Here is a 12,632-nt window from a genome sequence, read left to right on the forward strand (position 1 = left end):
AACTACAGGGTCACGGGGGTCTGCTGGAGCCAATCCCAGCCAACACAGGGCGCAAGGCAGGAATATTTTCTATGTCTCACATTTAAATGGTGTGCATAGCAAAGGCTGAGTGGGTATTAAATAGTTGTACTGATTTGCTAAAAGTGAACATGTTTGTGCCTGTTAAAACTGGGGACAGCCAGGCCTTCCTCTACTGTTCAATTTCATACAGACATTCATTTGAAAAAAGCAGGAACCAGCAGATTGGGATATTCTTTAAGTGATACTGACAGATTAAACTTAATGGAGTGGCACTATATTTTTTCCAACAGGACTCAAAAAAGCAATGTATTATACCAAAGGTGTTATTTCTTTTTTAGGCACTTTACTAACAAATTATGTTCATGCCAGCCTGCTGGACATCAGGAGCATTATGCACAAGGTAAAAAGAAAATAAAATTAATTTTACAGTCAGTTCCCATAACAAGCACTTTTCAAAGTTGTTTTACAGCTTACTGTGCGCTACAATGGTTTGCATATTTAGACAGTTGGCTATCTCAGTGAGTCAGTGCTGAGAACTGAACTAATCTTAGTCCTTAAAGCTTCATATTCAGTCTGCTAAAGACTAGTCATGTTAATTTAAAGACAAAACAATCCAGGTATTATGACTTGTAGGAGCCATTTGATGAACAGTGGTGTAGCTTGCATGTTATTAGATTATTCAGGATGTGGTTAATAATTTTTACCTCTTTAGATTAAAGACAGCATATTTTAGACTTACAATGTTTACAAAGTAATGGTGTAACATTTTAATAATAAATTGTACTTCCCTAGTGAGGTGAATAGAGCGAAAGATGGATCAGGAGATAAAAATGTATTCAATGAACAAAACAATAATCAAAACTAAGAAATCTATTCTAATGTGCACCAAATCAATAACTCAAATTCAGATTGAAAAAACAGAACACAATATTCATATACTGTATATGTATTCATATGTATTTTTCTTTTTTGTTGTTCTGAGTAAGAATGTGCATCAGTGGGCCCTGCGGTGGACTGATACACCGCATAGGGCTGATTCTGGCCTTTTACCCAGCATTGCTAAAAACAAGTTGGATTTAGCAAGTTTGAAAATATATGCTATATAAATAAGCTTACTGTAAATGTTAACTTTAAACCATTAGAAGCTGTGAAGTTCCTCCATGTATAAACATCTTGTTATCCTTCCATCAGATGTTTTTGTAGGTTACGTTCACAATTGATAATGTTAATTGCTGTGATTATAAGTAAGATTTATGCATTTGAAACATCCTGGGCATTACAGTGGGTCAGTGGTTAGCACTGGTATCTCTCACATTCTGAGCAGAAATTATGACCTTGGATTTACCTATGTGGCGTTTCCACAATTTAACAATCCTCACATGAATATATCCTCAGTTTTCTTCCACATCCTAAAGATGTACAGTTAAACTATAAACTAGGTCTGCATGGGTGAGTAAGTAATGACCTGCGGTAGACTGGTGCCACATCCAAGAATAATTCCTGCCTTGTACCCTTTGCTGTTGTGGGCTTCCATTAACTTCAGCCCACAACCTTGTATTGGAAAATTAGGTTTCAGAAAATGAATTATTGACTAAATGTCCATTCCTTTCCTTGTCAGATTTATAATCAGAAATGAGACTTAGCTTTTGTGAATACAATATACATTTGTTTATAATCAGTCCTTACCTCCCTGACCTCTGTAATAAGTCACATAGTTCTTCCATATGCTGAAGGAACAAAACTGATCACTAGTTTTGTGGTTGCTGGTATCTGTTGTATTATCTACAACTTGGCTATTAACTGACCATACAGGCTTGATGGACGGAATGATCTTCTCTCATATATCAAACTGCTTATATTGTTATTTACAATAAAATGAATGACTTCACTCACTTTGAAGAATTGTGTATGTATATATGTAACTAATTCTTCTTGATATTTATATGTTAGGCCAGCAGCAGATAAGTGACACTGAAATGCAGAGGCAGACCCTGCTGGTGAAGAAATATCTGCTAATTTACTCCAATGCAAAAAGAAGTGAAGATAAATTGCCATATCAAGCCCTTAAGATAAGTGCTCTACGCAGTACTAAAACACAGTATGTACTACAGGTCAGGGTATCTATATTTGGGACGGTCATGTCTAAGACCAAAGTAGAGGACCTGTTGCAATTTTATTCCATTCAGTGATCCTTGATTCAGTGCCTGCCACAATATCCCTAAAATGTAACTAGAATTTCTGAATAACAAAGTTTTACACTTGGTTAGGGGCAGTGCCCTACCATCTACCATGTTCTGTATGCCACCTAGGTGCCTATTAAATTGACTATACACCTATATTATTGGAAGGAGGGCAGTCACCTGTTTAAGCAGAGCTTGTCATTGTCTGAGTGCTCAGTCGTGCCTTTTGTCTTTGTTGAGTCATTTAAAGATCTACTTTGATATTCTGGGATTTTGAACCTTTTCTTGTTCCTCTGATTACTGTTGATGTATTGCCAGTATTGTGCTTGTTTCGTCATGATACCTGTCTGTTGAAATAAACTTGTTAACTATTTTTAGGTTCTATACCTTACTTTCGGATCTCAGCTGTCATTGCTGTAGCCAGATACTTAATTACAGATACTTCATTTTTCAGCAGTTGTTATCAACCACCTGCATTTGCTGCAGCGATGTCAAACTCTTATCTAGAAAAATAATAGCGATAAAACTATGGAATCGCAAGCCTTTTAGACTCCCATGTTTTTCCTAGGTAATTTCTGTATATTAAAATTTAAGGAAAACATAACTTTAGAATTGGACACACTTAGGCCTATGAAAAATTAACTCAAAAATAAAATTAATTAAAATTAAAAATAATTAAATCAAATTTTAAAGCTATATTTAGAAAAAGGTTTAATCAACCAGCATTAATTAAAAATTAAAACAGTAAACAGTACAAACACAAGAAAAAACAAAAGTTTAATGTAATCCCAAAGAGTTTATTGGCCAAAGGTCTCTTGTGAAAAACTGCTAGCTTCTTGGGTTTCTCTCCTTGGTATCCTGCTTTGGCACTTACTTCCATTGTTACACTGCCAATCATTTACTCCAAATGAGAAATGTGACACTAGACATGGTTTAGGAATCCAAACTGTGATTTAGCCTGACACTGATATTGTTTTTTTTTTTAATTGACTGTGGCATGCCCAGAGGTTTTTCTCCAGAAATGCTGTTGCTTGGAATTCTTCTCTTCCACTGTTACCTAGCCATATCTGAATTGTATTGTTAGTGGAATTAAATTATCATTTGTATATGTTAATGAATTTGAAATTACTTGGTGTAATCAAACTAACTCTAAATAACATGATGTAATTATTTCTGTCAGTACATTATAGTTTTATACTTGTGCACTTGTACCGTACAAAACAAACTAAATTAAACCTAATAATAACCAGAACTGGAAAAACTAGATTATAAATTAAAACAATAACGTTAAAAAAATGAAAACATAGGCAAAGCAGCACAAACTCACTCAACTCAAATTGTTTATTTAATGCAGCCACCAAAGTTCCTCTGAGAAGTCTGATGTTTTGAATGATAATCCTGGTTTGTCCTGCCACTCGAGATTACATGTGAGTTTGTCATAAATTGAGACTGAGCTCTTGCTTTGTTACAGAACTTGAAAGTCAATCGTTTGTAAATATATACCAGGTTTAGTATTTGCAGTAAGGAGGTAATATATAGCCCTGAGTGTGGGGTGGCATCATGGAGAATTTAGTGGCACAGACTGCCACATTATCCAGTCATTTAAATTTCAGTTGGATTTATGTTGCTTTCTTTTTTGAGAAGTAATAAATAGTTAATATATCTCCTCTCTGTTCATCTAGACCCCAGGACATCAGCTGCCAAACTCAGATAAAGAAACAGAAATTAATCTTTGTGATGCCACTTTACAACAGAATATGTGGTAAGATATTGGTTATATGAGTAACACTGCAGTGTATGCAAACTCAGTGTCATAACTGCATATAAATAAAAGCCACCCCCCCACCCGAAAATTCTTACGGAATATTTTCTACTCATAAAGCAAAACAGAACTAACTATATACACAAGTGCACATTACGTAGTCCATTATACTCTAGTGAGAGCACATCTGGAATACTACATGCAGTTTCGGTCTCCATTTTAAAATGTCATAACATAAGAACTTGTGAAGGGGACCAATCATTGTTTGATATTTATTTGGTTAGGTACTGTAATAGCTAAGTTGTCCTAATAAGTGTGCTCGAGAAAATCAAAAGAAATGTTGCTAGAGAACTTATGGAACATTTGAGAAAAGACTAAAAATTTTCATTTTAATCAAATGAAAAGTTAAGTGAGCAACTCAATGGACATATTTAAAATTGTGAAAAGAGCTTTTTGGTGGATGTCAACTGCTATTTAAAATGAGTTTATGAGTAAACTTGCACAAACTTTGAGATATATTTTTTCACAAAGTACATATAATAATGTGATAGAAATATTTTGGAAACTAGTTTTCTTGACAATAACTTTAAAAGTTTGATAAATAGGACTCGATGAGCAAGCTGAATAGCCTGTTTATCATCAAGACATTTATTTTGATATGCATGTTACCGGCAATGTATGAAAAGCAGGCATTGTATAGAATGCCTAGGCAATATATAGAATGCCGAAAATTGGACATCAGAGTATGAAACGATTAATATTTCACATATTTCCTAGGCATTCTATGTGATGCCAAAAGACAAAACGGCAAAGTATAAAATACTCCCGCTAATGCAAAAAAGCAATGAAGTGCAATTCAAAATGCCATTTAAGCCTTCCTTGTTGCAACAAATAGGTTGATTTTTTTCTCTTATTTTTTTCAGTAAGAAAGTTCTGTATTTTATTTGATATTTTCTTTTTTCATTTATGTAATTTTTAATGAAGGCCTTTTCATGACTCTCTTTTCAAGTTTTACTTTTTTGTGCGAAAGACAATTAAGTGCAATTTAAAATATTTTTTTTTCTTTCCTTGTTGCAACAAGTAGGTTCATATTTTATTTTCTCTTGTTTTCCTCAATAAGAAAGTCCTATACTTTATTTTGTATTTCTTTCTTTTTCATATATGTCTTTTCAATAAAAGCCTTTTCATTAACTCTCTTTTAATACTTTGCCTAAATAGTATATGTCATTCTATATAATGTCTAGGTATTACATACAATGCCTAGGGAAAGTATATATAATATTAAAATAATTTGGATATTTCATACTTTGCCTAAAAACTCCATGAATTCTATATATTGCCTAGGTATTCTATACAATGCCCGTGATTCATACATTGCCGGTAACACATATAACAGATGAGAAATATGTGGTAAAACAACACCACCATACTTCCTTTCTTACCACCTGCCATTCTACAGAGTCCAGTTATTTACAGTATTTCAAGGTTGATGTAGTGGCTAGTGTTGCTATCTCACATGGTGAGACCCCTGGGATCAAACCCTAGTCCTACATTTTAACTTAATTGGAGACTCTGTACTGCCAGTCATTTAAGTACTGGGATGTACACGAGTGTGCCCTTCAATGGGTTAGCTCTCCGTGCTGAGTTCGCTCCAGCCCTGCACACTAAGTACCAGGATGTGAATTGCATCCATGCCACCCTAAACTGGATAACAGGGATTAGAAAATGAATGGGTGGCCAAGTCTAAAGATTCCTGTAGTGTTTCAAGACTTTTTCCCAGTAACACTATATTCCAGTCTGCTTCTATAGACTGAGCTAATTGCTTCCAATACAGTCAACATTCACAACATTATGCAATACACGTTTGATTGTGATTCACCCTTCTAGAGAAACATTGCTGAGATTAAGCATTTTGACCAATGAGATACAGTAAGTGCTATACAAACATAAAGAATTATTATTATTATTATTACTAAACACCATCTGGAAAATAGAATGGCATTAGGCAGTCTTGTTGGATGGGGTATGGCAAACCATGACAATGTATATTGTAAGACAATCAATTGAGCTTTATTTAGTATAGTTTATGCAGACTGAATAAACTGAAGGCGTGTGCAAAGGGCTCAGAATTATTGTCCTACTAAATTCCATTGTTCTTTGATACTTAGGCACTATAAGCTTTAAGCGTTTAAAATCAAAAAAAGGCTACAACAGGCTGAGTTATTGACCTAAGGCACAAATGTAATTAATCTACTTGTTTGCAGTGCATCTGCAGTCAAGCTGCCAGAAAGTAGTCATCCTTCAGAGGATCTTCAGCTGGAGACAGAAGCCGACCTAAGTCTACAAACCTTAAATGAGCCAGTGTTGGTATGTGAATCTAATAAAACAGGATTCAATGAAGATTTCAGATTTAGAATGTTTTAATAGTGATGGTGATGCACTTAAAACCAAAAAAGAAGTTATGACATCAACATTAAAAAAATTACAATTTATGCTTTTAATGAGAAACAATTTTTCTATAACCTGTTCTGTTACACTCTTTTGTTTAATGACTGTGTACTTTTTTGTGTAGATCTTTTTGGTATCTTTTCTGTAAATATTTTATAGGGCACATACATTTTATAGTTGTGGCATTTTTTTAGAAACTCAGTAGATTTTACTGAAGTACATCTGCAAAATTTAAATGACCTAACACCTATCTCCCAGCAGGACTCGTATCATGTGGAAGTAGGAGCCATCCCCAGAGATGGTACCAGTGTGCTGCTGGACACACTCACTAATAAAGCCAATGTTACACAGAGTCACCAGCAAATACAATCCTGCATATCTTTGTGATGTGGGAGGAACACACCCATAGGTTTTCTGAACCTACTTAATCAAATTCATGGACTTGCATGGAGAATGTTGTCAATAATGGGCTCAGAGTAGGACAATAACATGGGCAGGGCAACAGTTTATTGTAGCAAACAAGTTCAGAGTTGATAATCAACCTAGCACACACCTCTGGAATGTGAAGTGAAAACAGGAGCACCCAGAGGAAACCCACCATAGACATCAGAAGAATATGCAAACTGCACAGTGACATTCCTGATAATATTAATAAATAAAATTATTGAAACATTTAATGAAATGATACATTATATCATATTTAAATTTACTAATTTTTAGATGTAATTATTTGCCAGCTAGAATTAGGCATCTATGGAAGGCAAAGATTATACAAATAAACTGAATCAAACTAATTATTATTATATATCATTTATGTATACTCCAAGTAAAATAAATACAGTTAGTTAAGCCTTATTATAAAGTTTCTTATTTTCCCCCAAAAATGAAAACTGTAGAATCTGGACATTTAAGACATTTCAGCATGCATTACTGGACATACCAATCCATGGATGTATGCATTGTGTTTTTGTTTAATCAATGTTAATTTTTAGCTAATATTTTTGACCCATTTGCATCTTTCCTTATTCATGCTTTTTTTAAAGAAACATATAGTATGTGTCATGATAGACAGAGCATCTCTTTATGGTACCCCAGTTAGTAATAATTCATTCACTTGGTTTTGGCAGTGTCCCCAGATGAGTAAAGAACTATCTTATAAAGAACAACTCCACTTGGAAATGAAGTTTCGTCATTTGTGGGGGAAGAACTTTGGGTAAGAATCCCAAGAGCTATTATGTTAGCCATTTAGACCCATCCACAGATATTGTAATGTAAAAAGTCTTGCTGCTTTTGAAGTATTCCAGGTTCCTGCTTCAGCCATTGTATGCTCACTAGTTTTTCTGAAACACACAGTGCCTTCTAAATCCCATTAATCATTATTAGAGACTATAGTTTGGATGTAGATGTGAGTTCCTGGCTTGAAGTACGCAGACTCATGTTGTAGTCTTACTGGCTTTTCTTCAGTTAACTTTATTCTATTTTTAGAAGAACATGACTAGAGATGGGTAGAAGACTATAGATAATCAGATAATGATTCAGTAAACACATATACCCATAGTATATTTCATTGGACATTGATTCCTGTGTGACATATTAAATGTTAACTGTAAATTGTTGCAATGACACTGCAAGGATAGGTTGAAGCACCAGGCCCTAATACTGAAAAAACAGATTTAGAAAATGGATAAGCACTACATAAACAGAAGAAAATGAGACTGATATGTTATTTCTTTAACATTCTTAACATACAGTATGCTAATTTTTGGAGTCTCTACTAGTCTTCTGTTATGTAAACCAATTTTGTTCATCAAGGATACTTGCCAGCTGTTTTCAGTGAATATTTAGGTTTTGGCAGGACCAACAGATAACCATATTTGCTACTTTTATTTACTGTATATAAATTGCTTGTTTAATGAAATGAGATGCTGGAGAAAGAAGAATGAATTTTGTATCAGGGCCATTTAAATGTTTGGCAATCTTTCTGTTTTGTAGGAAAATTCCATTCCACATTCTTCAGAGTAGCTTCTCGACCAAATTGACGACAAGCCAGCTATTATTTATAAAGAAGGTACAGAAAAATAATTCAATTCTAAAATCATGTTAACTTATGTTGACTGACCTAGTAGGATGAGTGTAAGTATTGTGACTAGAAGAGCATTGATTGAGTTCTGTTAGAAGACATCTTAACCCCAGGAACAGGAGAATTTTGTAGTATTACAAATGACATGTTTGAAGGTAAATGTACACAGAAACAGGAAAACATAGGACAGTAGTGTAAGTGATAAAAAGTGTAAGTGATACAATTTCATATTAATATTCCTATTTATGTAATTTGACTGCATATTTTAGTTTTCTAATAATATTGTGATAACATTCCTTTTAAATTGATCCCATTAGTAAAACAATTCATTTTACCAAATCTTTTCTCCAAATGTAATTTCATATTTTCTGTTACCTGTTATATTTGATAAAATGTAGTTGTTGCTGGTTGTTATTTTTAGCAGTCCAAAAAAACTATCCAAAGCTCATTGTTCACTAACAAGAAAACTATTGTTGGTTTGTATTTTTGTATTATGATAATGTAATTCTGTACTGGTTTGTTTTCCTCACAAGCTTTTGCATAGGCTTCAGGTGGTTCAGAATTCTGCTGCTCGTGTTATTACCACATCCACAGAACATATTACTCTGGTTCTATGTGAACTCCACTGGCTTCTTGTTAAATATTGAATGGATTTCAAGATTTTGCTATTAACATTCAAAGCTCTTCATAATCTGGCACCCCAATACCTCTTGGATCTGTTACACATGTATACGCCTGCTCTTACTCTTAGATCTTCTTATTCAAAGCTACTTGTTACAGCCTCTGCTCATTTAACTACCATGGGCTTTAGATCTTTTAGCTTTGTGGCTCCTTGTCTTTGGAACTCCCTCCCTCAAGATATCCGCAGCATTGATTCACTTCCCAATTTCAAATCCAGACCTTAAAACTTTCATATATTTTTAGACTTGCCCACTTACCTGAATTTGCTCCTGGACTGTGTGGTTTTTGCACTTTTATTATTATATTTACTGTAGCAGATATAGTGTTTGTCCACCTCTTGAACCCTCAGGTACCACTCTTGAGACCAGGTGAAAGTACAATAACTATTTATTTGTCTATTGTACAGTGCACAAAGCACTCCACACACCACACTCATTAACTACAATAAACTATTCTCCAATAACACAATCCTTCTCGCCCAGACACGTCGCCACCCTACCTCCCAGCTCAGCTCAGTGTTCTGGGCTTTCCTTAGTCCTTTTATAGCTCCTGACCCGGAAGTGGTTCCAAGCACAACCCACAAGTCCATTTCCTTCCGGGTCAGGGCAAACCGTCCTCTTCTTCATCCCGGGAGCACGTCGCTTCCTCCAGTCACGTGACTATGACGCACTCCCGGGTTATAGGGCATGCAAGAGCCCACTAGCCCCCCTACAGCGACTCCTGGCGGCCCCCAAGGTATCCAGCAGGGCTGTGTCACAACACTACAAAGTCCATGAGGCCCTGCTGGAACTCGGGGCACGAATATGCTGTCTGGAGGGCTCCTCCTAGCGGCCTGGGGGTGAGGGCCGGACTGGAAAGCCGGCAATCCTCCACATTACATAATGTTATTTTAATTGTTTTTATTGTATTGCTTTCTTTTACTTTTGTTAGGTGTCCTTGTGAGCCATGAAAGGTGCCTTTAAATAAAATTATTATTAAAATATTTTGTAAAACCATGTATTAATAAATATAAACCCAAAAACAAATTACCCATTACTGTTCTTTGAATGAAGCACCAAAACAACAGCATTAATTATAATCCTCTGAGAAAACGTCTCTTAAGGTGATCCAACTTAAAAGATGAAGATGTAATAGTTGCTGAGGTGTTTCAGCACTGTACTGTCCATTGTTGCAGGGCTTATAAGGGCTTTCACACAGGTTAAGACTGCCTACTGTGTTTATATGCTCATGGACTATTCAGAGCTCCAAGTGGTGACATTTCACCTTCCCACTTCAGTGGGCTTCCGATCACACTATTAGGAAAAATGCTAGATCACTGTTAATTTGTTACTGTGCTAAAACAAACAAAAAAAGCATTTTTCTGGAAATAAAGAGAAAAATAAACATACTAATAATTTTGCTCCAAATGTATTTCAACAAAAAATGGTATTTCAGGTTGACCAGGTTATATATTCATTTTAAACAACTGACTTGGGTGAAAGGTATGCAGTTACATCACATCTTGTACAATTCAGGAAGCTTTGTTTTGTCAGCTCAGATTTACCATCTGTCCAAGAGCATGTGAACACAGCATTAAAAGTGTAGTTACTAAAAATAAAAAAGCTCAAAAATGCTTAAAAGTAGTGAGAATTTATAGGCATGTTGTCGGTTTAAGTATTACACAAGCAGTCATGCCCAGAAGCAGAAACTGAGATTACCTGAAGCGTTTCTAAAACAGGTAAAAAAAAAAAAAAAAAGATACTCTTAGTGGAGTGAATATTAAGCTAACAAGTGGAGAAACTCCCTTATTAAAGTAGAGAGACATAATTGGTGCCATTAAGTTGTGAGTAGTTTATATTTATAAAACTAAGATACTTCAATCTGCAAAAGAAGGATGTCAAAGTCTGTTAAGTGTCTGGACACAAGATGTTGCATAGAACATGGTTAATGACTGCTTTTATGATCCTGAATTCTGCTTCATACTGGACTTAAAGTTTTCTTGATGTAATAACATGGACAGGGACATACATTATAGAGTAAGAGAAAAACATTCTAATTGTACCAATTATAGTTCTTCCTACACCACACATGGACTATGACCACCCTGGGGAAGAGGCTGCAGGATGCTTAGTGGGATATGTCATAACACATCATTTGCCACTTTTATGGGTCCAAAGCTGCTTTGTGGCCCTATTTCCACATCAAAAACTATTTCTTTGCTTTGTTTTTGGAAATATTTATTACTTTTATGTCGCCTTTTCATATGCCATGTTCCATGAAAATTGGGTAACCGCTTCTAAATGCAAGTGTTGTTATCACAGACAATTTAACATTAAAGCAATTATATTCCTCAAAAGTAATTTTCTCTATAAACTATTCTCTGATAACATAAGTTAGAAATGTAATCTATAGATGCAAACATCAAAACATTATCAGTGCTATACCATGAATGAGCTTTACAGAGCTAAATACAATGATGATGTAATCAGCCTGCTATAAAAAGGTGTTGAATGTTCATTTAAAGTGTTTTTTCCCTCCTGAAAACTCTGAAACAATTAAAATGCTCCTTCCATGTTTTTTTTTTCTTAGATGTCTAAAATAGGCTATTATCTGACGTTTTTACTATCACATTTCAGAACATTGTGGCAAAAATGGATTACTTACTGTCCTATAATGATGTCAGCAATGAAACTAAAGTCTGCAATTAAACTATTTTTAAACCTTGTCTAGGCAGTAATGTTCTGCTTTAGTTATTATGGGCTTCATTACAGACGTATCATTTCATTTCATGACATTCGCCAAATGAACACTCGTAATATCTCTGAGGAGAATAAATATTTTAAATCCTATTTAAGTGGGAGTCGACGATATTCCCCAGTTACTTATCTAGTAGCTGCTTAGATGGTCGCCAAAAAGGAGTTCATTTTAAAAGATGGCTGAGCTAGTGACTGAGATTCGGACAGAACACCAGTGTTGTCAAGTCAGATGAAGTGTTGTGTCATCATTTGGCCTCAATATGCAATCTGACTCTCAAGACTTTATGCACAAAGGTCAGTGCAAAGAGAATGGCAATTATTGGTGTATTCAGACTTGTCATTAGTCACACAAATGTGGTCATCTTATTAACTATTATTATTACTTTTATCCCTGTGTTCAGCAAGGAGTGTTAGCTCCACAAATGAATCTGGCTCTGTGCTTGGCAATGCAGAGTGAAAAGGTTGTTCTGGTTACAGTGCTACCTTAAAGCCACAATGGCAACAAAATAAGCACAACAATACAGCTTAATCATAACATAAATAATAATCTTAGACAAAGCTAAAGAATGTTTCAGTGTAGAGTCAACATGGTTTTGTTGGGAGATCCCAATGGAATTATGGCAGGGTGAACTGTGTTGTACTAGAAAAGATGCACACTTAGTTCTTTCATTGTCTCTCATTTTTAATAACAACAAAAATAATACATTTTATTTAATTCAAAAGTC

General features: G+C 35.0%; 1 protein-coding gene across 4 annotated transcripts in view; it reads left to right on the top strand.

Moving 5' to 3' along the window:
- Positions 1-12,632, top strand: part of LOC114663896 (uncharacterized) — a 61,027-nt gene that overhangs the window by 24,755 nt on the left and 23,640 nt on the right. For all 4 annotated transcript variants that reach the window (XM_028817848.2, XM_028817840.2, XM_051929084.1 and 1 more), the window contains 7 exons: positions 360-421; positions 1,972-2,119; positions 3,556-3,628; positions 3,884-3,963; positions 6,228-6,330; positions 7,539-7,624; positions 8,404-8,479. In XM_028817848.2, coding sequence (XP_028673681.1) covers positions 360-421; positions 1,972-2,119; positions 3,556-3,628; positions 3,884-3,963; positions 6,228-6,330; positions 7,539-7,624; positions 8,404-8,479 — 628 coding nt within the window. The remainder of the gene's footprint in view (positions 1-359; positions 422-1,971; positions 2,120-3,555; positions 3,629-3,883; positions 3,964-6,227; positions 6,331-7,538; positions 7,625-8,403; positions 8,480-12,632) is intronic.

The sequence above is a fragment of the Erpetoichthys calabaricus genome, chromosome 1 (genome assembly GCF_900747795.2).
Source record: "Erpetoichthys calabaricus chromosome 1, fErpCal1.3, whole genome shotgun sequence".
Taxonomy (NCBI): Eukaryota; Metazoa; Chordata; class Cladistia; order Polypteriformes; family Polypteridae; genus Erpetoichthys; species Erpetoichthys calabaricus.